The sequence below is a fragment of the Capricornis sumatraensis genome, chromosome 1 (genome assembly GCF_032405125.1).
Source record: "Capricornis sumatraensis isolate serow.1 chromosome 1, serow.2, whole genome shotgun sequence".
NCBI classification, from domain to species: domain Eukaryota; kingdom Metazoa; phylum Chordata; class Mammalia; order Artiodactyla; family Bovidae; genus Capricornis; species Capricornis sumatraensis.
The window spans coordinates 105,701,813-105,728,234 of NC_091069.1; the positions used below are offsets into that span (position 1 = coordinate 105,701,813).

At 40.4% G+C, this 26,422-nt stretch overlaps 1 protein-coding gene across 1 annotated transcript in view; it reads right to left on the reverse strand.

Annotated features, from left to right (window-relative positions):
• The window catches only part of ANAPC1 (anaphase promoting complex subunit 1), a 91,937-nt gene that overhangs the window by 37,608 nt on the left and 27,907 nt on the right, over positions 1 to 26,422 (reverse strand). The window contains exons 18-29 of the mRNA XM_068965177.1: positions 22,422 to 22,690; positions 20,339 to 20,430; positions 19,388 to 19,536; positions 15,849 to 15,927; positions 15,416 to 15,452; positions 15,264 to 15,334; positions 13,083 to 13,261; positions 10,898 to 11,112; positions 9,026 to 9,144; positions 7,748 to 8,019; positions 4,968 to 5,202; positions 537 to 628 (exon numbers count right to left, since the gene is read on the reverse strand). Of these exons, the coding sequence (XP_068821278.1) occupies positions 537 to 628; positions 4,968 to 5,202; positions 7,748 to 8,019; positions 9,026 to 9,144; positions 10,898 to 11,112; positions 13,083 to 13,261; positions 15,264 to 15,334; positions 15,416 to 15,452; positions 15,849 to 15,927; positions 19,388 to 19,536; positions 20,339 to 20,430; positions 22,422 to 22,690 (1,809 nt within the window). The remainder of the gene's footprint in view (positions 1 to 536; positions 629 to 4,967; positions 5,203 to 7,747; positions 8,020 to 9,025; positions 9,145 to 10,897; positions 11,113 to 13,082; positions 13,262 to 15,263; positions 15,335 to 15,415; positions 15,453 to 15,848; positions 15,928 to 19,387; positions 19,537 to 20,338; positions 20,431 to 22,421; positions 22,691 to 26,422) is intronic.

Genomic DNA, 26,422 nt, shown 5'->3' on the forward strand with positions numbered 1-26,422 from the left:
AAAGAACCCACACTCCAGCTGACACAGTCATTTAATGAAATGTTTCTGGTAATTCTATACTGTGTCTCCTGAATGGGGTTAAAGATGGGTCAGAGTGATACTGCATTCTGTAACAAAAAGCTGCTAGCGGGGCGACCTTCTGGAATATCAGTGTGCCAAAAGACAACTCTGGTTTATCTCTAGTAACCTCTACAGACTCTTGAGGCTTCCCACCAGACTCGTTCTCACTGGTTTCTGACTAAGAGGGCTGTCACTTCTTCATCTTATGTCTTGAAATCTTTCTGAGAAATTTCATTCCTAGGGTTCATTCCTAAACACTTACATCTAAGCTGGGGTCAAGAAATCTTAAAGCCCTACTCTTCACTATTTCTCTCCATTCCCAAATCTGCCACTTTGAAAAATATCCATAAAGAAGAAAAGAGCTCAGAATCAGTGTCAGCTAAGGCAGAGCAGTATTCAGAGTAATGTGTCAAGGTCGTTTTTCTCAACAAGCAGATGTTGTCACTAAAGCATCTGAAGGCATGAACTCTGCTTACCCCCAAGCAAACCATGCCCAGGGCTAAACCAGCAGCCAACGAGTAAGATTCTCTGTCGGTGCAGTACTCCATTTCTGGGCCAGGGGGCCGTCCTACAAAACATAAAGCAACACGGGTCAAGCTGGTCTCTTAAGAGCCTAAGTCGTAAAAGTTTTAGAGGTAACTTTCCAGTAAGCTGCCTAAGAGCTATGAATTCAATATAATCCCACTGAGAAAGATCTGACGTTCTCACAAATGTTGTCCACGACTTTTGGTTTACTACAAAATAAAACCCAAACACAGTTCTTCTAATTTGCCAATTTGAAAGGAATGACTTTAAAATACTGCAAAACCTTGGGCTTTATAACAAAACCAAAAAAAATTACCAAAAAGGAGCAAGAAATTTTAAAGGGGAGGGATGCTCAAAAAGCTTCGATTTGTAATTACTTTCCTCTTTCCTTCTGTTCTTGTTTTACTATTTTCAAATCCATTCATTAGATGTAGTGAACACATGTTCAAATATTGATAATGGACAGGAAGGACACTTCAAGTATTTAAGAATTTTAATTCTTAACTATGCAGTTCAGTTCAGTCGCTCAGTCAAGTCCAACTCTTTGCAACCCCATGGACTGCAGCACACCAGACTTCCCTGTCCATTACCAACTTCCAGATCCAGACACTTATTTTGAATCTAGATAATACTAAGCTTTACTATGATAGAATTTTTCTGTATTGATGCCAAAAGTCTGACTAGATGTAAATCCATACTTTTAAAAAGTACCCTTTAATTCTAACTCCACCCCCTTCAATGCAGCAAAATGTATTAGATATATATTACATCGAAAAAAAGTTCACATTCCTAGAATTTCATCCCTAGAAAATAAAATTTTTAAGAGAACAAAACAATTATACACGTGCAATCAGTAAAATGTTCATTGCTTAAAAGCAAAGAATTAAAAACCACCTACAACTCCTGACAATAAGAAAATGATTGGGCAATTTACAGAACACCAACGCAATGAGCTATTATACAATAAAATTAATTTAAAAAGCCATTTTTGACAATAATATATGAAAAGGGCAGAACAAAAATGGTATGTATATGCTGACTAATTATACAAAGAGCATATGCCTATGAATCCATATGAATCTTTTACAGGTAATATACAATCTTCTATACACAATATGAAAGAGCCAAGGCTGTGAGATATGTGTGATATTAGCATTAGATATCATCATGATACAGCCAAAAAATGTTATATTACCCCATAAATGAATTACTTTTTAAAGCCAGTCCTGAGGATCTTCTGACTATTTCTCAGACCAATCACTTAAGCTATTATATATTTTGGTAACAGGAAATTTATTTTGTGAATAATTTATTTCACCACTATAGTAGGAATAGAGGAAAACAATAAAATGGGAAGAACTAGAGATCTCTTCGAGAAAATTAGATACCAAGGGAACATTTCATGCAAAGACAGGCTCGATAAAGGAAAGAAATGGTATGGACCTAACAGAAGCAGAAGATATTCAGAAGAGGTGGCAAGAATACACAGAAGAACTATACAAAAAAGATCTTCAGGGCCCAGATTATCATGATGGTGTGATCACTCACCTAGAGCCAGACATCCTGGAATGTGAAGTCAAGTGGGCCTTAGAAGCATCACTATGAACAAAGCTAACTGAGGTGATGGAATTCCAGTTGAGTGATGCACTGAAGTGCCAGCAAATTTGGAAAACTCAGCAGTGACCACAGGACTGGAAAAGGTCAGTTTTCATTCCAATCCCAAAGAAAGGCAATGCCAAAGAGCGCTCAAACTACTGCACAACTGCACTCATCTCACACACTAGCAAAGTAATGCTCAAAATTCTCCAAACCAGGCTTCAACAGTACATGAACCGTGAAATTCCAGATGTTCAAGCTGGATTGAGAAAAGGCAGAGGAACCAGAGATCAAATTGCCAACATCCACTGGATCATCAAAAAAGCAAGAGAGTTCCAGGAAAACATCTACTTCTGCTTTACTGACTATGCCAAAGCCTTTGGCTGTGTGAACCACAACAAACTGGAAAATTCTGAAAGAGATGGGAACACCAGACCACCTGACCTGCCTCCTGAGAAATCTGTAGGCAGGTCAGGAAGCAACAGTTAGAACCAGACATGGAACAAGAGACTGGTTCCAAATAGGGAAAGGAGTACATCAAGGCTGTATATTGTCACCCTGCTTATTTAACTTGTATGCAGAGTACATCATGAGAAATGCTCGGCTGGATGAAGCACAAGCTGGAATAAAGATTGCAGGGAGAAATATCAACAACCTCAGATATGCAGATGCTGCTGCTGCTGCTGCTGCTAAGTTGCTTCAGTTGAGTCCAACTCTGTGCGACCCCAGAGACGGCAGCCCACCAGGCTCCGCTGGCCCTGGGATTCTCAAGGCAAGAACACTGGAGTGGGTTGCCATTTCCTTCTCCAATGCATGAAAGTGAAAAGTGAAAGTGAAGTCGCTCAGTCTTGTCCGACTCTTTGTGACCCCATGGACTGCAGCTCACCAGGCTCCTCCGTCTGTGGGATTTTCCAGGCAAGAGTACCACCCTTAAGGCAGAAAACAAAGAAGAACTAAAGACCTCTTAATGAAAGTGAAAGAGGAGAGGTAAGAAAGTTGGCTTAAAATTCAACATTCAGAAAACCAAGATCATGGCATCTCTGGTCCCATCACTTTATGGCAAATAGAGGGGGAAACAATGGAAACCATGACAGACTTTTCTGGGCTCCAAAATCCCTGCAGATGGTGACCGCAGCCAGGAATTTAAAAGACGCCTACTCCTTGGGAGGAAAGTTATGACCAACCTAGACAACACATTAAAAAGCAGAGACATTACTTTGCCAACAAAGGTCCATCTATTCAGAGCTATGGTTTTTCCAGTAGTCATGTATGGATGTGAGAGTTGGACTATAAAGAAAGCTGAGCACCGAAGAATTGATGCTTTTGAACTGTGGTGTTGGAGAAGACTCTTGAGAGTCCCTTGGACTGCAAGGAGATCCAATCAGTCCATCCTAAAGGAGATTGGTCCTGGGTGTTCATAGGAAGGACTGATGTTGAAGCTGAAACTCCAATACTTTGGCCACCTCATGCGAAGAGTTGACTCATTGGAAAAGACCCTGAGGCTGGGAAAGATTGAAGGCGGGAGGAGAAGGGGACAACAGAGGCTGAGATAGTTGGACGGCATCACTGACTCAATGGACATGAGTTTGAGGAAGCTCCGGGAGTTGGTGATAGACAGGGAGGCCTGGTGTGCTGCAGTCCATGAGGTTGCAAAGAATCGGACAGGACTGAGCAACTGAACTGAACTGATAGCACACTACATTGTTGATCCCAATTCGTTCCTGCCCTGCAGTCCTCCTGTATAAACATCCACTCTCCCGACAGCATCTCCTAGTGTACATGAACGCTCGTGACTGGCTTTGACCTAGGAGCCTGGCTGGCATAATATAAGCAAAGGTGTCGAACGTGCCTCCATTACTTGGCTCTCCACTTGCCCTTCTGTCATCACCACAAAAGCAGCACACCCTTCAGCTGGTCCCAGGAAAAGTCATTTGGAGCAGAGTCTGAGCATCAGACCCACCGATCTAGAGCCTGAAGCCAACAGGCCCGGGCCAATTCTGTGGCTACCCTGAAACACATGTAGAAAGACCCTGAACAGGGCAGAATGAAGTATGTAAGTGCTATATCTAAAGTCTGAATGCACTAATGATGCCAAGAGCATCTCCGTTTGTCAGAAAAAGATGACAACATCCAAGACACATTTCCAAAAAAATGCAGACTCAGCTGAAAACACAAAAACTAAATTTCATCACTAACACACCCACGAGTGCACAAAGGAGAAAAGGAGGAGTCAGTCACCCCCATTCTGTTAGAAGTGCTGTTGTCCAAGAGAATAAACACTGTTCTTTCAGCGATCAGATCAACTTTGAATTTTAAGTGCAGACCACTGCTGGACAATGCCTGGCAAAGACAGAGCAGGATAAAGAGCATGCTCACATGTGATTTTAAGACCATAGGCGGGAATTCCAGGGTGGTCCAGAGGTTAGGACTTTGTGCCTCCACTACTGGGGTCCTGGGTTCAATCCCTAGTCAGGGAACTGAGATTCCTCAACCCGCATGGCACACTCCCTTCCAAAAAAAAAAAGACCACAGGCCACCTCATTAAATGGGACCATGGGAGCTCAATAATGGGCTGGCAAACAGTAAGCATGCAGACTAACAACCTGCAGAGTAACATAAGCCGTGGAAAACATTATCTGTAATTTTTTCTTATTAGTACAGCTCATTCTATGCTTACATAAGCTACTATTTTTTCCTTCATTCTTACAATCTTACTATCATTTTACTTTGGCTCCTGTGGAATGGGAAATAAACACGTACGAGACCGCAGCGCATTGAAGTCCTACCTATTTCAGCCAACAGGACCTCCGCGGTATGCCTGTGAGCTGTCCCTTGATAAACAAGGCCAATGCCAACCACTGCAGCCACCTGGACATTGTGAGGAACATCAAGCTCTGTGGACGTTGGGGGCAGGAGAGCAGGAATGTGGATGCTAAGAAGCCGGGTCACTGACATATCCATGGTGCCTAGCTTAGCAGCAGCGACACCAAGCAGCAGTCCAATGCTTGTCATCTCATGACCCTGGACAGAAAAGAGAATGAGGCTCAAGTCACTACCAAAGCAAGTATGCAACTGTCATAAAATACTTCCTGCCAGTAATTTTATTAAGGACTTTTATGTGACAGGCACAGTGAGAGGATCCGACAATACATAAGAGAAGTAAATAGAAATGGTCCTTGTTCTCATGAAGTTAGTGCCCTTGGGGGACTAAAAAATATATATTATTAAAAACTCATTTAATGAAAAAGATAAAAATTACATGAATATTTTAACAGAGCCTAATTTATTTTAATTGAAGTACAGCTGATTCAGTGTTGCGCCTAATCTCTGACGTACAGCAAAGTGACTCAGTTACACACACATACATTCTTTTTTATATTCTTTCCCCTTATGGCTCTCTCAGAAGACTGGGTACAGTTCCCTGGGCTATAGGTAGGACCTTGCTGCTTATCTTCTAAATGTAACAGTTTGCATCTACCAGCCCCAAACTCCCCGTCCATTTCTCTCCTTCCCCTTTTCCCCCTTGGCAACCACAAGTCCGTCGTCTATGTCTGTGAGTCTATTTCTAACAGAGCCTAATTTAGATGAAGAGGAACCAGGGTATCACTAGAAATCTCTAAAAAGTAAACTTACAATAGAATGAGTACAAATTAGCCAAGAAAAGTGGCAGAAATTGGGGGAGGGGTGTCACTGAGATTTATTTAGAAAGTAAGAGAAAATGATGTCAGGTGAGGGAATATATGCCGATAATGCCAAGATGACTAAAAAATAGTGATGCCTGGACGACGACAAGCGTGTCAAGACAATTCAATGGGAAGAGTTTTTTCATAAAAAGGTGCTGAGACAACTGTAGAGCCACTTGCAAGAGAATGAAATTGGACCCCTTTCCTTACGTTAAACATAAAAATTAACTTCAAGATGTAACTAAAAGTAAAAAACTCTTAAAAAGCACAAGTGTAAACCTGCATAACAAGTATACACCCAAGTGACCTTGGATTAAGCTAAAAAATAACTGATTAGATAAGACACCAAATGCACACAGCAATCAAAGAAGAAACAGATAAGTTGTTGGTGCCACTGTTCAGTCGCTAAGACATATCCGACTCTGCGACCCTATGGACTGTAGCCCGCCAAGCTCCTCTGGCCGTGGGATTCTCCAGGCAGGAATACTAGAGTGGGTTGCCATTTCCTCCTTCAGGGGATCTTCCCAATCCAAGGATCAAACCCACAACTCTTGCATCTCCTACACTGACAGGCAGATTCTTAACCAACTGGGCCACCTGGGAAGCCTAGATGAACCAGATTTCATCAAGTTAAAAACTTTCATGCTTCAAAGACACTATCAGAAAGTGAAAAGACAACCCAAGAGACAGCACAATGGGAGAAAATTTTGCAAATCGTGTACCTGTTAATGGTCTGGTATCCAGAACACATAAGGAACTCTTATAACTCAACTAATTAAAACTAAGCAAAAGATCTGAATAGACATTTCTCAACAGACAACATATAAATGACCAATGAGCACATATAAAGATGTTCAGTATCATTAGCCATCAGGGAAATAAATGCAAACCAAACCCACAATGAAATATTACTTCACACCTACTGGGGTGACTAAAATTAAAATGACAGATAACAGCAAGTGTTGGCAAGAATGGAGAGAAATTGGAACCCTTACGTATTGCTTGTGGGATTATAAAATGATGCAGCCACCCTGGAAAAGTTTGGCAGTTCTTCAAAATTTTAAAAAGAGTTACCAAATGACTAGCAATTCTACTCCTAGAAATATACCGAAGAAAAATGAAAACATTCATCCACACAAAATGTTCATAGTAGTATTACACGTAACAGTCAAAAAGTAGAATAAACTCAAACATCCATCAACCGATGAATGGAAAAATAAAGTCTATCCATACAGTGACTATCTACTCACCAATCAAAAGGAATGATGAGCTAATGCGTGGTATTAATATAACATGGACAAACGTGAAAGTGTTACAGTGAGCAAAAGAACCCTGCCGTAGAAGACCAGCTACTGTCTGGTTTCATTTCTATGAAAGGTCCATATTGGCAAATCCACAGAGACAAAAAGTAGCTGAGCAGTTTGTCAGGCTAGAGGGAGAGGGGAACAGCTGACTGCTACTAGGTAGGGGGTTTCTTCACGGGGTGACGAAGATGTTCTAAAATTAACAGTAGTGATGGATGCACACCCACATGAATATAATAAAAAACACTCGTTTTGGGCCGTGAGAAAGAGTCTGGTTTGCAGAGGAGCTAAAACAGTCAAGCTCTACAGCTGGAGTGTGAAGAGCAGAGGAAGGAAATGCACAAAGTCGGTTGGAGAAGTGAGTAGGACCACACAGGTTCCAAAAGGCACACCAAGAGCAATGGAAGATCACTAAACAGTTTGATCTGCTCCAATTTATGCTTTAGAACGATTTCTCTGCCTGCTGAGAAGAACGCACTTAGAGGGACATGACTGAAGAAGAGCGCACAGGACCCTGAAGAGCTACTGTAACAGCCCCGGGGAGGAGCAAGGCCAGGAGCCAGCAGCACGAGTTCTCACTTTGGTTAGGTAGTCGTGGATATTGAGGGTAGCCAGCTTGGTAAGGTGCCCGTTAAGGCCCAGGGCCATGAGAAAGCCAGCATACTCATTGGCTAGCTCGGCATGCTTGGGCTTATTGTAGACGATCCAGGCTGAGTCGATCTGGGAGGCAGGGGCTATCTTCAGGCCAGCGGCCACACCATTGTGGAAGCTGGCCCAGCTGGTCATGTTGGGGGGCACGTCGATATTCCCACTGTTCAAGTCCACTGTCGTGTTCCGAGGGGGGGCCCGCCCTAGTCAGACGAAATGTAAAATGGAGAGTGAAAATTCAGAAAATCAGAACTGTTACACTGACTTCTGAGAAGAGAGACCACTTTGCTGCATTCAAAACCCTTAGCCCCATAATATCTGGGGCTACATGAATAATAATTCCAATGTGTGATTGATAACAATAGTATTAATTTCAAATGTACCATCCTATTTTTCTCTTTCTCTTTAGACGTTAAGAAAACATGGTATTTTCAAAAAGACCTTTATAAATTTGCTCTATCTCTACCTCTTATGTATATATGTCACTCTCTATATACAGGAATCTAATTATATGCTTTTAGTAAAAGTTCCAAATTGCATTCAAAGATATCAATATAAAAAACATCATTTTATACACTTGAGTTACCCTGTGAATCAGAAAAGAGTAATCACTAAATTTAAATCTATGGTCAACTTATTGAAGAGCACATAAACTGTTAATAATGCTACGGTCTCTATGAATTCCTTTTCTTGCATGTTTTGATTCTAATCTACACTGTGTACTTGCAAATACTGAATTCTCTGTATATTTTTAATGTTCTATAATAGCTTAAGTCATGGATGAATAGTTAAAATAAATATTCTAAACATTGCACAGTTATACAGTTCACTAGAGGTTTGAAACATGTTCTGAAAGTTATGTAAATTTTAATTAGACGCACAGTGCCTTATTTGTAAAAGTCTATATACATATATACACACATACAAAGACACAGCATAAAATTAAATATATTTGCATTCACCATTTGCTTTCGGTACCTAAGAGCTAACGCAAATGCTGGTCTGTGAGAGTACCACATTGGTGACAAGTTCATGACAGACACTTTAACTTCCTCAAAAAGGGCAGAGAGATTAATAATGAAACAGCAAGAAAAATTTCTAAAATGACAGTTCATCACATGCATAAGACACAATATTGATAATGCAAAAAGAACTCCACTAAACATAATTAATCATTTTCCTTTCTCACTGACCAGGAGTTTAACATACCAGTTAAATTCAGCTTAGGAATAGGCAACGGTTCTGTTGGCACAGGGTGGTATGAAAACAAGGTGAACATTCCCCGTCCTACTGGGAGAGCCATAGTTCGCTGGCACAACTGGAGCAATCTGTAATTAAGATTAAAGCTGTCATGTGAAAAAAATTTAAACAGACAAAAGAAAAAACTGGAGTGCAATCTGCAGTGAGTATTTTAAAAGCAGCAGTGCTGTGAAAGATGAAGCCACATCAAAGTAAATCCCTACAAAGACGTGGGTCAGTCATCTAAACATGGTTATTCTTTTTCATACTCTGACTCCCATTAGAGGGCTTCCGCTATGGCTTAGCAGGGAAAGAATCCTCCTGCCAATGACGGAGCGGCAGGGTCAGTCCTTGGGTCAGGAAGATCCCCTGGAGGAGGAAATGGCAACCCACTCCAGTATTCCTGCCTGGAGAATCCCATGGACAGAGGAGCCTGGCGGGCTACAGTCCAAAGGGCTGCAAACAGTTGGGTATGCCTGAGCAACTAACTATGCACGCACTCCCACCAGAAACTCTAAGAGGGAGACACATTCCTTCTTCTGTTTCATATTCACTTTGAATTAAAACCAGCTATTCTACACACCAGGCCAACTCTCCCTAAGTATTCAAAAAGAAAAACCTAAAACTCTTCTTTCAATAATGCTAACCCACGACTGAGCAACCGAACCGAACCTTCTCAGAGGAAAACAGGATTTGCTGGGTTCCTCACTGTGCTGTTGCCAGTGTAGCTGGGCCCCTCCTCTCATCCTCTTTGTGAACACAGCCCTATTGCCCCCTCCACGGCCTGCACACAGGAGAAAAAGAAAGAAGTCCTTGTTGTGGAGGTGAGTGGATTTCATGCTGTCCCCAGAACAGCGAAGTCATTTTCATCTGCTCGATGGCTAGGATTCACGGAACTAATAGCACTATATGCCAACTATGTTCAAGGTTAAATGGCTTCTATAGGCTATGTTTCTGTTTAGTCAGTAAATCGTATCTCAGTCTTTTGTCCATGGGATTTTCCAGGCAAGAATACTGGAGTGGGTTGCCATTTCCTTTTCCAGGCTATACTCTGAAACTAATCCACCACTTTTTAACTTGCTTCTATGTTAAAATAAGTGGCATCAAACAGAAGTTGTGGAAGTAGGAGCATTTATAACCAGGAAATACTACAGGCTATATCTGAAGACACAGAAGTATCCTTTCTGAGGCTAACAAGAAGCTAAAACTCTCTCTGCAGACAAAGCTATTCATAAGCATGCTCTCTCCCTTACTGTACATACACATACCTGCTTTTCTCATTCACTGGGGAGGAACACCTCACTGTCCTAAGATGACTCTAAGAACACTGCCCCACAGTAATTTGTAATCAGGCAAATTTAGAATTAGGCCAGAATGCTATATCCCATAACATTTTTAGCAGAAACAGAATACATAATCCACAAAATTATAATAATGAAAACAAAACCTGTGTACCCTTCCATTTAAGATGCAGCTAATTTTAAGATGCATCACTATTTCATGATGTGCTAAGAAAGAAAAACCACTGCCAACTAAACTGTAACACCTATAGACATCCACAGACTGACAGATAATCTGATTTCAGAAATGTGAAAAGGTTAAAAAAAAGACCAGCATCACAAAATCAATGACTTCGGATAACAAAAATGCCTGACGGCACTGTGCTCTGCGATGTACCCAGCAGTGCTCTAAGCCCTAGGCAGAAGCAGCCCACTTGGCTCCTGAGCAGCCCTGTGAGGTGTGAATGAATGCCACAGTCATGCCTGTTCCTCCAGCTGAACAAACTGAGGCAGCACTCAGTAACTTTTTACTTAAATTCCGGCAGCTGATGTCTGCCTTTACCTGTTCTCTTTTTCCTCGATGAACTCGTGGTCACTGAGTTCTGGGTACTGCACCACATTGACGCGGACAGGATGTGCACTCTGGAGAAGCCTTCGCACGTCCTGCACGCGCAAGTCTTCGCTCCATATTAACGACATCACCTCCTGATTCATGTCATTCATGCCATCATCCTCCTCCTCTGTTTCTGTTCCTGAAGGAACATCTGATGAGAGCACCTGAGTAACAGACTTGGTTGTAATACTAACTTAAAAACCAGCCAACGCACATTTGTTGAACATGAGAATGCACAGGACGAGGTGCCAAGTCTACATCAACGCAAACAAACGCATATGCCGAAGAGGGCTGGCTCAGGCTCCCAGGCATACGGGCTCCTACCCAGAGATCTTTCTCTAACTGTATTGCCTGCTTGGAAAGAGTCTTTACTCAGCCAAGGGGAAAGCTTTCAACTTAGAATACTAGTCAGGCGGCTGATCTCACAGAAAGGAATATTCTAAATAAATTATAGAAATCAAACTATATTCTAAATATTCTGAAGAGGAAACATATTACTGACAACAGAAGATTAACTCCACACAATGTTGCTAAAGAACCAACACCAATTTAAATACTGTCTTTAATTAGCAGAAGCAGAAGAAAACAACCTGGAAAGGTATCAACCAAGGGCTGGAGGAGGTCAGACTAATACTTTCTCACTTCCGTGCTTTAAACAGAATGGATCATGGTTGGTTTTCACTTTTCTTTGTTTGTCCTAAGTATGTTCCAAGTATGTTTCTTAAAAGGAAAGGAATTAAATGCAGCAAAACAAGTGAGGAGAGTTAATTGCCTGCTTATCATTCTGTCCTCATAATCTTAGCAAGTGCTTTAACTTCCCAGGCCAAATGATTCAATCAGACTTCAAAACAGAAGAAATAGCAGAAATCTTGTTTTCTCACAGTTTTCTACTCCTTTCACAAAAGAGTAATTCCTAGACGAAATGCTAAAATCTTGCAACATTTAATGTGGAAGCAACATTAACCAGGAAAAAGAATACTGGAAGATATGATTAAAAATCAGTCTGACTTTAGTTGCTAAAAATTTATTATAATTTCTATGGAATATCTAATTTTAAAAGGAACTATATTCCAATTGGTGAGTCAGTAATAAAATATAGACCCAAATAGCTGATAAATTTAATTTGAGACGAGTTACAAAATGTAACCTGAAGTAACTGAACAAACTGAATTTAGCTAGAATTACTTAAAGTGAAAGTGAATTCGCTGAGTCGTGTCCGACTCTTTGCGACCCCATGGACACCACGCTCCTCCATCCATGGGATTTTCTAGGCAAGAGTACTGGAGTGGGTTGCCTTTTCCTTCTCCAGGGAACTTCCCGACCCAGGGATCGAACCCAGGTCTCCTGCATTGTATACAGACGCTTTACCGTCTGAGCCACCAGGGAAGCACTTAAAAGGACATATAAATACAGATGAATGATTATCAGTATCATTTAGCTTTAAGGCTAACGATGGCCTCATTCATAGTAACAAAAGAGGTCTAAATGCTAACAACTTAATCTTGGTTGAGGGAAAGATAATCATATTACTAACAAAAAAATTTTTGGTTTTCTATCTAAAATAAGACAAACACCAATTCACCTAAAACTTCTTACTTAAGTGCAGATTGGAAGGTAGGTGTGGCCTCCCTGGCAGCTCAGTGGTGAAGGGTCTGCCAGCCAACGCAGGAGATGCGGATTCAGGCACTGGGTCGGGACAAACCCCTGGAGTAGGAGGCGGCAACCCACTCCAGCGTTCTGGCCTGGAGAATCCCATGGACAGAGGAGCCTTGTGGACTACAGTCCATGGGGCCGCCAACTCAACAGCAACTTAGCAACTAAACAGCAGCGGCAGTTAGCTACTAACGTGGTACAAGCAGGGAATCAGTCATGGTAGCTGTCCACTGACTCAACACTTGTCCTGACTCAAGGCAAAGAGAGGTGCAGGTAAGACAGAGCATTCCCAAAATCTATCTCTATGTTCAATCTACAATGAATATAATTTATCCTATTTTAAAGCATATCTATCTAGCATATAATAAAACATAATCTGATACATACACTTGCAAAAATTCTTAAAGGAAAATGGAGGACAGCTCTACTCTAATTCTACTGAGGCTAAAACTGAACATGGACTTTCCATGGTGATACTCACAGATTTTCCTTTGGGCAAGTTTCCTTCGCAGGCCTGCTTGGAAAGATCCTGACGTCCAATCAAGAGGCAGACAGCTTCCGGCCAGTCTGAAGCAGGCTGCTCCCGACAGTGATAAATCGCATCTCGGATGGGAAGAGCTATTCCAAAGGGAAGTGTTTCCAAGTCTCTTAAAGTGAAACCTTGAGACGGAAGGAAAAGAGAAAATTCTTCAGTCAGACTTAGCCACTGTCCCAATTCTCAGAATGAAGTTAGTAAACTCTACCCTAACAAATAGCAACAAACCGATGGTATTCATTCTGCTACCAGACCAGCATCTTGACATCAGTTTTCTTTAGGGGGGGAAAAAATTCCTAAAAACTTTAAGAAAAAAGCACAATCCAACAGGAAAATCAAAGGACAAAAAGACCCTTCCCTAAGAGGAAACACAAATGGTCAATGAACATACGAAAAGATGCTCTGTCCAACGAGTGGTCAGAGAGATGCAAATTAAATCCACTAGGAAATGAACATGCATACTCATCTGACAGACAGATATTAGAGTCAGTCAATGCCAAGTGTTCACAACTACACAGAGCAACAGTAATTCTCTTCCACAGAGGATGGTGGCGTATACAGAGCCAACCACCTTGGAAAACACAGCGTGTATAGTCAGGTTCACCCCTACAGTCCGTCAGTAGCCATACAGAGACACGCACACAGGGAACAAGGACATAAGCATAAAAATGTTCATCAGCATCGTTCATTATGGCAAAAAATGGTAAGGGAGGAAAGAGTCCAGTTTCCATCATCAATAGAATGGATAAATAAGTTGTGATATACCCAAGCAATAGATTATATAGCAGTGAAAATGAATGAATGACCTTCTGCTATGTGAGTCAACATGGGTAAATCTATAAATAATATTGAGGAAAATAAGGTAGTAAAAAACATACTTATATCTACACTGAGTTACATTAAGTTAAAAAACACATAATACTAAGTAATATATGAAGGTGATAAAAAAAATGACAGACGGTAACAAAATTTAGGATGGGTGCTGCATCAATGGTTACCTGTAGCAGCAAGGTGTGTGAGAGGATATCAAGGACTAGATCCACAGGGCTTTCTACTACACTGACAATGCTTTATTTCTAACAGTGGGCGACCAGGACGACAACGCTCATTTTACTATTATTCTCTAAACACATTTCATACACTCTCTTGTATATATACCATATTTCATTAAAAAATTTTTCACAGCCTCAGGTTAATTTTTTCTGAAATGATTTTCTAAATTTTATAATATTTTACAGTATTTATTAACACAGAAAATTGGTTAATTACAGAGGTAAAAATGTTACTTTATTTGAGAATGACACTTATACTAAATACTATGTAATATACAAATAAATAGAACTCATCCAATATTTTTCAGCATAAGTATCTTATTGGCAATACTACATGACAATTACTGGAATTTTCAAGGAAGCATAACAAAAAAGAAGAGTGAAAACCTCAAGTCATTTAGAATATTCTCTAAATAAAGAATTCAGAAACCTCTTGTAATATTCATTAAAGCACTACTTTCTAACATACTATTTTATAACATCCTCATTCTTCTATGTTTTCATACTGTTAATGTTTTTAAAACCTTTTAGTTCATGTTCACATAAAGTTTTGGTAGTTTCCTCAGCTTAAAACCCAGAGGCACAATCTTTAGGAACAGAGAATAAACTCTTCGCCTTCCTCTCCCTTGTCCCAGGTGAATCTGCCTCTTGGTGCATAAAATCCCTGGCCTGTATCATTCAAAATTTTGCCAGAAATAATCGCTTCTGGTATCTGAGTATTTAACAGCTTCAAATCTGAATGTGTAGTGATTAGCATTCTCCATTCTGGGGCCACTCTACAAAGCCACAGCCTCTACTGGTCTCAGAGGAAAGACAAATATTTTCCATCCACCAAAGGAGAAAAGGCTGGTACCCAAGATATCAGTAGAGGGAAGCTGTGAGACCGTCAAGCAAAGAAAGGGTGGCTCGGGGGGGCCATCATACAACCCTGTGGGATCCTTCTGTGGAGCTAGAGGCCCTGCCTTTTCATGCCTCCCAGCTCTAGCATGCTCTGAGGACACAGGGCCTGGTTAGGAAAGAGCAGTCCAAGGAAGGGATTTCAAAGACACATGAAAGGTAACAAAGATGGCCTTACCTACATTAGTCATCCAGACAACTAATCTCTCAGCTAGGCTAGAAACCGACATAGAATGGCTGAAACTAAGCCTGCAAGAGAACACACACGAGGTTATTAAACAGGAAGCCGTGAAACAGACAGCGTAAAGGCACAAACTGAATAAAAGTCACCTGCTCTCCTCTTGTTCTGCTTGCGGCTTCTGGGGCGCTAAAACAGAACAGAACTTTATTTTGATAGTTATCCTGGTAAAGAAAGCACGCAACATATAGAAGACATTTGGAAAGAAAAATTACAGATAAAGATCTCCTAAAAAGCAACAAAATACGCAGTACTCTGGCAGGTTGGAAAGAATGATCACTTCCCTGGGGCTAAAACAGCCCTTTTTAGACATACTGAAAATGTAGTTTGTCAGATTTTTAGTAATCTTGGTCTCTGAAAGTCAGTTGCAGACTCAAGACTAGAACTGCGATTTTGTCACCTCTAAAATGAAGCAAGACACAGCACCTGAAGTACACTTAGAAAAGTTTTCATTTTTTAATTTCAACTCTGATACTGACATCTATAAAAATTTGTCTGGGGAAGCCTAATGTGAGACTGACTTACCGATACTTATTCTGGATAAATACTGTGAGGATTCATCAGAGAGAGAGCTTTCGTCACCAAGTATGTAGAGTGCAATACTCTGCATAAGGAGAAACTTAACATTATTTTTTAAACTCTTGAGGCATAAGCACAGACAGGAAAACTAGCCCATTTTAGATACAGAGCTCTGTTTTGACAAATGTTATACAATCATATAACCACAGTTAGGACACAGAATGCTTGCATCACACCAGAAAGTGCCCTTGAGAACTACTGGGAATAAATAACGCTTCTTTTCTCTCTTCCTGTATTTTGCTTCTTCTTCAATATCCTGCAAATGGAGTCACAGAACATGTTGTCTTCTGTGTCCTGTTTCATCAACTCAGCACTTTGGTGAAATTCATCCACATTACTGTGTGTGTCAGCAGTTTTTTTCTTTTCACTGCTGAGGGGTATTCCATTAGAAATATGTACCAACCTCTGCTTATCTACTTACAAACTGATTGACATTTGCGTCATTTGTGTTGAGTGGATGCCGAGTCCTTTCAGTCATGCCTAACTCTTTGCGACCCTAGGGACTGCAGCCCACCAGGCTCCTCTGTCCATGGGGTTCTCCAAGCAAGAACACTGGAGTGGGGTGCCATTTCCTCCTCCGGGGGATATTCCCGACCCAGGGATTGAATCCAGGACTCTCATGTCTCCTGCACCGGCGGGTGGGCTCTTTACCAGTAGCGCCCCAACTTGGGGTGAGGTAAACCCTAACTCTCTACGCCTCAAGGCCCTTCTCCACTTCAGCCTTCAAAGTTCTCCTTTGAGTATTTGCTGTTACCACTAAGATCTGCACCTACAGCTTTTTTTCGGAAAGAAAGTGGCAGCATGATCGTATTAAAATCTCAACACAATGCTGGAGGGTCTTCAAGTCCTAACTCTAAACCAGTACAGACACTACAAATGATAGGTTCCTGAAAGTCGCTGACATCGTATCTAAGAAAGATATGCTATGACACGAATATCTGTAAGTTGGCTAGCGTAAGCTGGACACAGAACACCTCTGGCTTATTCATATATCTCTGGCTCCCTCTTGGGGAGCTGTAACACTGAGTCTACCCCATTTTAGCGGAGTTGTACAGAACCAAAGTATCTGGTGAATTCACCTAAATGTTTCCACATAAGCAGCAAGGAATGAAAAAGTATTGGCTGCTCTGAATACATTGTGAATGGACTGATCGCCACTGAATCGTACACTTAAAAACAATTAAAATAATAATATGTTATATATATTTTATCAGTGTTTTTTTTAAAAAAGCAGAATCACCATTCTGCATGTCTATTTCAGAGCCATGGCAGGTACTGAAGCCTCTCTCAACATGAAGGAAGCAGGACACAGAGTAAAGGAGGAGCAGGTGGGGAGCAAGGACATTTACTTAGTCCAGTGATATCTGAGACAGGAGACAAAAGATCTGGTTCTCCTACAAGCCTGGGAAAGCCCCATCTCAAGAAAGGTCCACAGAAGACCTCTCGGCAGGCTGCTCCAGTATAAGGGGACCAAGGGACGTTACTGTGAAGGAACTTACCTTTACTGATACCCTTTGGCTCTATCTGAATCAGCTCTGATCTTGGATTAACTATGTATTGATAAGGTGAGTTAATTTTTTTTAATAAAAATTATTTCATTAAAAAAATTCAAGTAGGATTTTTTGTAGCTATGGATAAGCCAATTATAAAATTTAAAGGAAAAGGCAAAGGAATTAAAATAGCTAAAATAATTTTAAAAAAGAAAAGTAATGGAAGGAAGAGTCACAGTAACCAATTTTAAGACTGACTATAAAGCTACAGTAATCAAGAGTGTGTGGACCACAACACAAACCAATGGACTAGAATAAAAAGCCCAGAGACAGACCTACAAATATGTCGTCAACTTATTTCTGAAAAACTGCAAAAGAGAAAGAATAGTGTTCCCAACAACTGATGTTTAAAAAAACTGACCATTCAAATGGAATAAAAATCTCAACATAAACCTCACATCTGATTAAAAAGAATTTAACAAAATGGATCACAGATCTAATTATTAAACAGGAAACTGTAAAATTTCTGGACAAAAACAGGAGAAAATCTTTCTGACTTGGATAATGAGTTCATAGACATGACACCAAATGCACTATTCATACAGAAAAAAGTGGATAAACTGGCTGCATCAAAATTAAACATTTGTGCTCCACAAAGGAAGCATTAAGAGAGCAACAGGACACGACAAACCACAGGAGAAAATACTTCAAACCCATGTATCTGACAAAACCTCCTATGTAGGCACATTCAAAATATCACTAGCCATGAAGAAAATGGACATTTAAACCACAATGAGTTATCACTGCACATTTATAAGAATGAGAAAATTTACAAATCATGACAATACCAAAAACTGACCAGAATGCATGCAGGGAAACTGGAACACTCACACACTGATGGTGGAAATACAAATACATGAAACAGATACATGAAATTAATGACTGCTTCCTTCTTGGAAGAAAAGCTATGACAAACCTAGACAGTATATTAAAAAGCAGACACATTACTCTGCCAACAAAGGCCGTATAGTCAAAGCTATGGTTTTTCCATTAGTAATGTACAGCTGTGAAAGTCTGATGATAAAGAAGGCTGAGCACCAAAGAACGATGCTTTTGAGTTGTGGTATTGGAGAAGACTTTTGAGAGTGCCTTGGACTGCAAGAAGATCCAACCAGTCAATCCTAAAGGAAATCAACCCTGAATATTCATTGGAAGGATTGATGATGAAGCTGAAGTTTCCATACTTTGGCCACCTCATGCGAAGAGCTAATTCATTGGAAAAGACCCTGATGCTAGGAAGAAGGCAAAAGGAGAAGAGGGTGGCAGAGGATAAGATGATTAGATAACATCGCTGACTCAACGGACATGAATTTGAGCAAACTCTGGGAGACACTGAAAGACAGAGGAGCCTGGTGTGCTGCAGTTCATGGGGTCGCAAACAGCTGGACACAAGTTGGCAACTGAACAACAAACAATAACAGAGACTCTGAAAAACAGCTTACAGTTTCTCAAATATATTAATCTTATATATACTTGCTATATGGCCATCAATCCCACCTCTGGGTACCTACCCTAGAGAAATGAAAACTTTTGTTCACACAAAAACCTAGACATGAATGTCTATGGCAGCTGTATTTATAACTGCTTAAAAACTGGAGTCAACTCAAGTATCGTCAATGGATGACTGGATAAACCAATGTGATATATATACGCACACAACGTATAGCCAACACTTAGCAATTAAGTGCAATGAACTCCTGCTACAGCAATACTTGAAAGAATCTCAAAAGCAGGAGGGAATTTTCTGAGGGGGTTGATAGAACCATTCTGAATTCTAATTATGGGAGGGATTACATGAACTCAACATTTATTGAAATCCACAGAGCAATACACAAAATGGGGGGGCAGTAATTTTTCTATATGATAATGTTTTACATTACATTGAAAGTTAAAAAGAAAAAAACAAACAAGTTTGGCAACATACTGAATACATACCAAGACTACCAGTCTGCCTCGTTCACAGATTCCGGGGAGGTAAGGATAGGGGGGCACTCCTTCCCCCTTCAGACAGGAGCTCACCCACTGATAAACACTAGGTGGCTCAGGAGTGAAAAATGACGGGTACTGCATAGATCCTGTTTGACCTTCAGAATTAGATAAATGTTTGTAAAGATGTAAGTATACACTAAAACAATACTGTTTTAATTCAAAGGAAAGATAATCAACAATCCCTGTCATTTGAAGACAATCAGAGTAACATTTTTTCCATATTCTCCAAAATGCTTCATGTTTTCTGTCACAGTAAGTATGTGATCACATTATAATCTGTGGAATTTAACTGACTAATATTTTATCCGAATTCTTATGTTCAAGGCATATTAAAGAATGTCACCAAAATTTTCTGCTCTAACTCTAATGATGAGAAAAGACAAGACACCCAGGATTCTGCTCTGTTTTAACAACTGGGCCCCAATCTTGAGTCCATTTAACTCAGAGTCTAAGACAATACAACGGCTGTGAAACTGTTCTGTATCTGTACTGTTCAATATGGCAACCACCAGCCCCATATGACTGCTGAGCACTTGCAATGTGGCCAGGGCAACTGAGGAACTGAATCTTTAGTTTAAACTAAAATAGCACACAGTGGGTGGTTACTAACTGGACCACACAGGATAGCAAAGCATCCTTGGCACTGGAAGCTCTAAGCTTTTGCAAGGCAGAATCTTGGGGATGAGTAAAATCCCCTCCACCCCCCACCCCCCACACTGAAGAAGCTATACTACAAGTCAGAGACCAAACACTACAAACTGAAATCTGCCTGGTGGAAAAACACTACCCCTGATTTAGAGGTTAACAGTAAGAAATATATCCTCTGCTGTTTACCAAGAAAAATACAAGCAAAGGTCAGCAGACCGTTGAGAAAATCTTTAACAGCAGAACACTTACCTTGGTCAATTGCGCACACTTGTCCAGTAGTTCTGACAAGTGTTGGGTAGTCTCTATAGTAATGGTCTACGTAAGGCTCCAATTTTAAGTCCCTAAAACGATGGAACACATAAAAGGAATTAACAGGCAAGGTATTACGGCATTCGCCTCCCAAACAGTTAAGAAGACTCATCAGTTGACCTTTTTAATTTAAAACATTTACTTAGGAGAAAGAAGACAACCACGTCTAGAGCCTCTGTACTGTATTTCTGGACTTAAAGTGCCTAGGGTGACAAATGCAACCAACACTCCTCCCGCTAGATAAATTTTGAGGGTAAAACTGCTGTGAAAACTGTGGTCCAATTTCTCCTCTGTTAATCTGTTAGCTGTGTGCTCTTCAGGAAGTCAACTTTCTCAATCTCAGTAATTATTCTTCCAGAAAATGGTGGCATACCAGTCAACTCACCCTCAAGCTTTTAAGGTTAAATAATATGTATGAGAAATACCTTATAAAGTGTAAAACATTATACTAATTTTACCTATTTCAAAGAGCCATGATTAGGGTTTGAAAATCATTTCATTACAAAAGTATCTTCCTTACAGTAATGCCTTGTCATTAAGAGAAACTAACTGTCAATTAAAACTGTCGTGTCTCAGAAAAGAATTTCAATATCTCAAGGAAGGTAACATAAATTAGAAAATATACTACAACCTTAACTCAGAGGTTGGCATTTTAATTCAAACTTAACTTTATCACCAAGGGTCACAAAGGCTCAAACAACACTAAGTATAAACACTTTGAGTTCAGTGCCAAACACAAGGTGCTAGAAAAGACTGTTGAAAATACCATCAGAACAGTCTTACCGTAGATCCACTACAAGAGCCTGAAAGACAGGGAAGACCAGACTGGGGCAATCGAGGACCAGCAAAGAGAACCAACATCTAGTGAATGGCACCTGTCCTTAAAAAACAAACTTGAGGGGCTTCCCTGGTGGCTCAGTGGTAAAGAATCTGCCTGCCAATGCAGGAAACATGGGTTCCATCCCTGGTGCAGAAAATGCCACATGCTACAGAGCAGCTAAGCCTGCGCACCACAACTACTGAGCCTGTGCTCCGGAGCCTGGGCGCCGCAGCTACTGAAGCCCACACACCTAGAGCCCAGGCCCCACAGTAAAAGAGAAGCCCCCAGAATGAGAGGCCTGGACAGCACACAGAGAGTGCCTCCACTCGCCACAGCTAGAGAAAAGCTCGAACATCAGTGAAGGCCCACCACAGCCAAAAATAAATAAATAAATACATACATTTTTTAATGGTCCACACTAAAAAAAAAAAAAAAAAAATTTTTCCCCTCAAAACTTAAGCATGTTTCCTCATCACTGGAACAGGGACTGTAATACCTACTTTGACAATTTCTACATGTAAAGTACAATTTTGTTAGTTTAAACCCTGACAGCTCAGTTGGTAAAGAATTTGCTTAAAACACAAGAGACTCCAGTTCGATTCCTGGGTCGGGAAGATCCTCTGGAGAAGGGATAGGCTACCCAGTCCAGTATTCTTGGGCTTCCCTTGTGGCTCAGCTGGTAAAGAATCCACCTGCAATGCAGGAGATGTGGGTTTGATTCCTGGGTTGGGAAGATCCCCTGGAGAAGGGAAAGGCTACCCACTCCAGTATTCTGGCCTGGAGAATTCCATGGACTCTGTGGTCCATGGGGTCACAAAGAGTTGGACACGCCTGAGCAACTTTCACTTTCAAACACTATTTGAATCTAAGGCATCATTATAAAAACAGCAGGTGTCATTATAGACTGTCCACCACAATCATGGTGTCAAAATGAAAGCCAAACAGGTTATCCTCACTGGGTAACACACTATTCTCATGCCTTTTCTACTCATCTGAGGACAAAAAGCTGCAACCCCAGCCTGACCCATGGCCCTTACACAATGGATCCCCTCAAACAGTTCTGTGGCTTATGGAAAAGGCTCCTTTTTGTTGAGAAGGTAGAATTCAGAAATTTGTTTGCAAGGTTCCTATTTGACATTCACGGCCAAGAATTAGGTCATCTAATGACCTTTTGGAAACTTCTAATCTATAAACGATATTTACCTTGCCAATTGGACGAGAAGTTCAACAAGTGAACGAACCCCTTCTCCCATTAGGGTGTTCAACTTGAGTTCCTCATAGACCAGGTGAAGAACAAAAAAAATTGCAGGTATGTGAGTGAACAGAAGTGTAGAAGAGTCCAAACTGAGATTCTGGGAAAAATCCTCATCTTTCATCTGTGAAACTTCCAAAGGACTCAAACACAAAGATCTGTTCAAGAGATGAGACTCAACATTCTGGTGGTAGTCTGAATTTAGTAAATATTCCCAGTCCTAAGAAGAATAAAAAGGATATTAGCTTTCTAAATAATTGTAATGTCACTATTAAAAAAGAAGATCAAATTCACTTTAAAAAACTCAAGTTCCATTTTCACATTAAGTTGTTAACATTATTGAAAAAAAAAAACCACAATGCTGAAAAATTAGAACCAATACCTACCAGCTAAGTAATTTCCAAGTGCCAGCAATAAATCTTAAGACAAGCCACCTTTAAAAATCACTTGAATCATACCCTTTTAAGGAAGAGACTTTAGTAGAAGAATTCTACTGCTTAAGCAGAGATTGAAAGAGAAAAATTTAAGATTATTTTAGGCAATGTCTCATGGGCCACAAGAAAACGAAAGCCTAGAAGTGTAGACAGGCAGGTGTAGGGACCACTACACTGATTTGGGTTTGGGTAAGAGGAGAGGTCTACTTGCATCCAGCTGAAATACATATATTTCCATGTTGACAAGATGCTGAGGATAGTAATCAACTGAATTTTATATTTGAATTGTGCTACACTTTACAAGTATTGAGTCTATTTTAGTTTCTACTTTTCTTGGGGACAGTCTTGATCCCTGTCTTCTGTACAGTGTCATGAACCTCCGTCCACAGTTCATCAGGCACTCTGTCTATCAGATCTAGTCCCTTAAATCTCTTTCTCACCTCCACTAGATAATCATAAGGGATTTGATTTAGGTCATACCTGAATGGTCTAGTGATTTTCCCTACTTTCTTCAATTTAAGTCTGAATCTGGCAATAAGGAGTTCACGATTTGATCCACAGTCAGCTCCTGGTCTTGTTTCTGCTGACTGTATAGAGTTTCTCCATCTTTGGCTGAAAAGAATATAATCAATCTGACTTCAGTACTGACCACCTGGTGATGTCCGTCTGTAGAGTGACATTGTACAGGAGACAGGGATCAAGACCATCCCCAAGAAAAAGAAATGCAAAAAAGCAAAATGGTTGTCCGAGGAGGCCTTACAAATAACAGAGAAAAGAAAAAAAGCAAAAAGCAAAGGAGAAAAAGAAAGATATACCCATTTGAATGCAAAGTTCCAAAAAACAGCAAGGAGAGATAAGAAAGCCTTCCTCAGCAATCAATGCAAAGAAATAGAGGAAAACAATAGAATAGTAAAGACTGGAGATCTCTTCAGGAAAATTAGAGATACCAAGGGAACATTTCATGCAAAGATGGGCTCGATAAAGGACAGAAATGGTATGGACCTAACAGAAGCAGAAGATATTAAGAAGACGTGGCAAGAATACACAGAAGAACTGTACAAAAAAGATCTTCACGACCCAGATAATCACGATGGTATGGTCACTCACCTAGAGCCCGACATCCTGGAATGAGAAGTCAAGTGGGCCGTAGGAAGCATCACTACGAATAAAGCTAGTGGAGGTGATGGAATTCCAGTTGAGCTATTTCAAACCCTGAAAGATGATTCTGTGAAAGTGCTGCACTCAATATGCCAGCAAATTTGGAACACTCAGCAGTGGCCATGGGACTAGAAAAGGTCAGTTTTCATTTCAATCTCAAAGAAAAGCAATGCCAAAGAATGCTCAAACTACCGCACAATTGCACTCATCTCACATGCTAGCAAAGTAATGCTCAAAATTCTCCAAACCAGGCTTCAACAGTACATGAACCATGAACTTCCAGATGTTCAAGCTGGATTGAGAAAAGGCAGAGGAACCAGAGATCAAATTGCCAACATCTGCTGGATCATCAAAAAAGCAAGAGTTCCAGAAAAACATCTACTTCTGCTTTACTGACTATGCCAAAGCCTTTGACTGTGTGGATCACAATAAACTGTGGAAAATTCTGAAAGAGATGGGAATTCCAGACCACCTGACCTGCCTCTTGAGAAACCTATATGCAGGTTAGGAAGCATAGAACTGGACAAGTTACAACTGGACATGGAACAACAGACTGGTTCCAAACAGGAAAAGGAGTACGTCAAGGCTGTATATTGTCACCCTGCTTATTTAACTCACATGCAGACTACATCATGAGAAATGCTGGGCTGGAAGAAACACAAGCTGGAATCAAGATTGCCAGGAAAAATATCAATAACCTCAGACATGCAGATGACACCACCCTTATGTCTGAAAGTGAAGAATTAAAGAGCCTCTGGATGAAGTGAAAGAGGAGAGTGAAAAAGGTGGCTTCAAAATCAACATTCAGAAAATTAAGATCATGCCATCTGGTCCCATCAATTCAGGAGAAATAGATGGGGAAACAGTGGAAATCATGACCTACTTTTATTTTGGGGGGCTCCAAAATCACTGCAGATGGTGACTGCAGCTATGAAATTAAGAGATGCTTACTCCTTGGAAGAAAAGTTATGACCAATCTTGACAGCATAATAAAAAGCAGAGACATTACTTTGCCGACTAAGGTCCATCTAGTCAAGGTTATGGTTTTTCCTATAGTTATGTATGGATATGAGAGTTGGACCATAAAGAAAGCTGAGCACCGAAGAATTGATGCTTTTGAACTGTGGTGCTGAAGAAGACTCGAGAGTCCCTTGGACTGCAAGGAGATCCAACCAGTCCATCTTAAAAGATGTCCTGAATATTCATTGGAAGGACTGATGCTGAAGCTGAAACTCCAATATTTTGGCCACCTGATGCGAAGAACTGACTCATCTGAAAAGACCCTGATGCTGGGAAAGACTCAAGGCGGGAGGAGAAGGGAATGACAGAGGATGAGATGGTTGGATGGCATCACCGACTCAATGGACATGAATCTGAATAAGCTCCAGGAGTTGGTGATGGACAAAGAGGCCAGGCAAAGAGTCGGATACGACTGAGTGACTGAACTGAACTGAACTAGTTTTCTACTTGTGATTTATTGTATTGTGTTGAGACAGTCTATGGTTGTATTTTGTACAGCTGTATTGTGTTGAGATAATCTATGGTTTCTTTGGAACTTGGAATTTATTGGTGTTTCTATCAGGCTTAATACAGTGTATTATTCTAACTTAAAACTCTTGCAACAGACATAGAACCAATCATAAAAGTTAAAAATTTATCAGTCAGACAACCAAAATAAAAAACTCTTCTCAGCAAAAGATACTGTTAAGCCACACAGTGGGAGAAAATATTCCCAAAACACATATGACAAAGAACTCGTATCTAAAATATATAGAGAACTTCTTTAGAGCAATAAATATTTTTTAAATCTAATTTACACCTGAACAGAAACTTCACAAAAAGATATGTAAGTAGCTAACAAGTACGTGAAATAGTGCCTAACGTGATGAGTCATTTTGGAAAAGCAAATTAAAACCACTTAAAGAAACCACTTTGTACATGCTCAAATGGTTAAAAGGAAAAAGACTGACAGCAAATGCTGGCCAACTCATATACCGCTTGTCAGAATATAACATGGTACAATCAATTCGAGACCAGCAATGACCCAACAAGTGTACTGCTAGGTATTCATTTAGCCAAGAGAAATGAAAATATAGGTCCACAAAGCCTAGTTACTGCATGTGGGCAGCAGCTTTCCTCATAATAGTCAAATAATGGCAATAGGCTACCTATACATCCACAGAAGAATGAATATACAAACCACGGTATAGTTATACTACTGTCTCAGTAGGAAGGTACAAACTACTAACTCGGCAACAACATCAATGAACCTCAAAAGCATTATGATGAATGAGGGAAACTTTATACCAAAGACTACATACTATATTATTTTACTTATATTAAGTTTTAGAGTTGGCAAA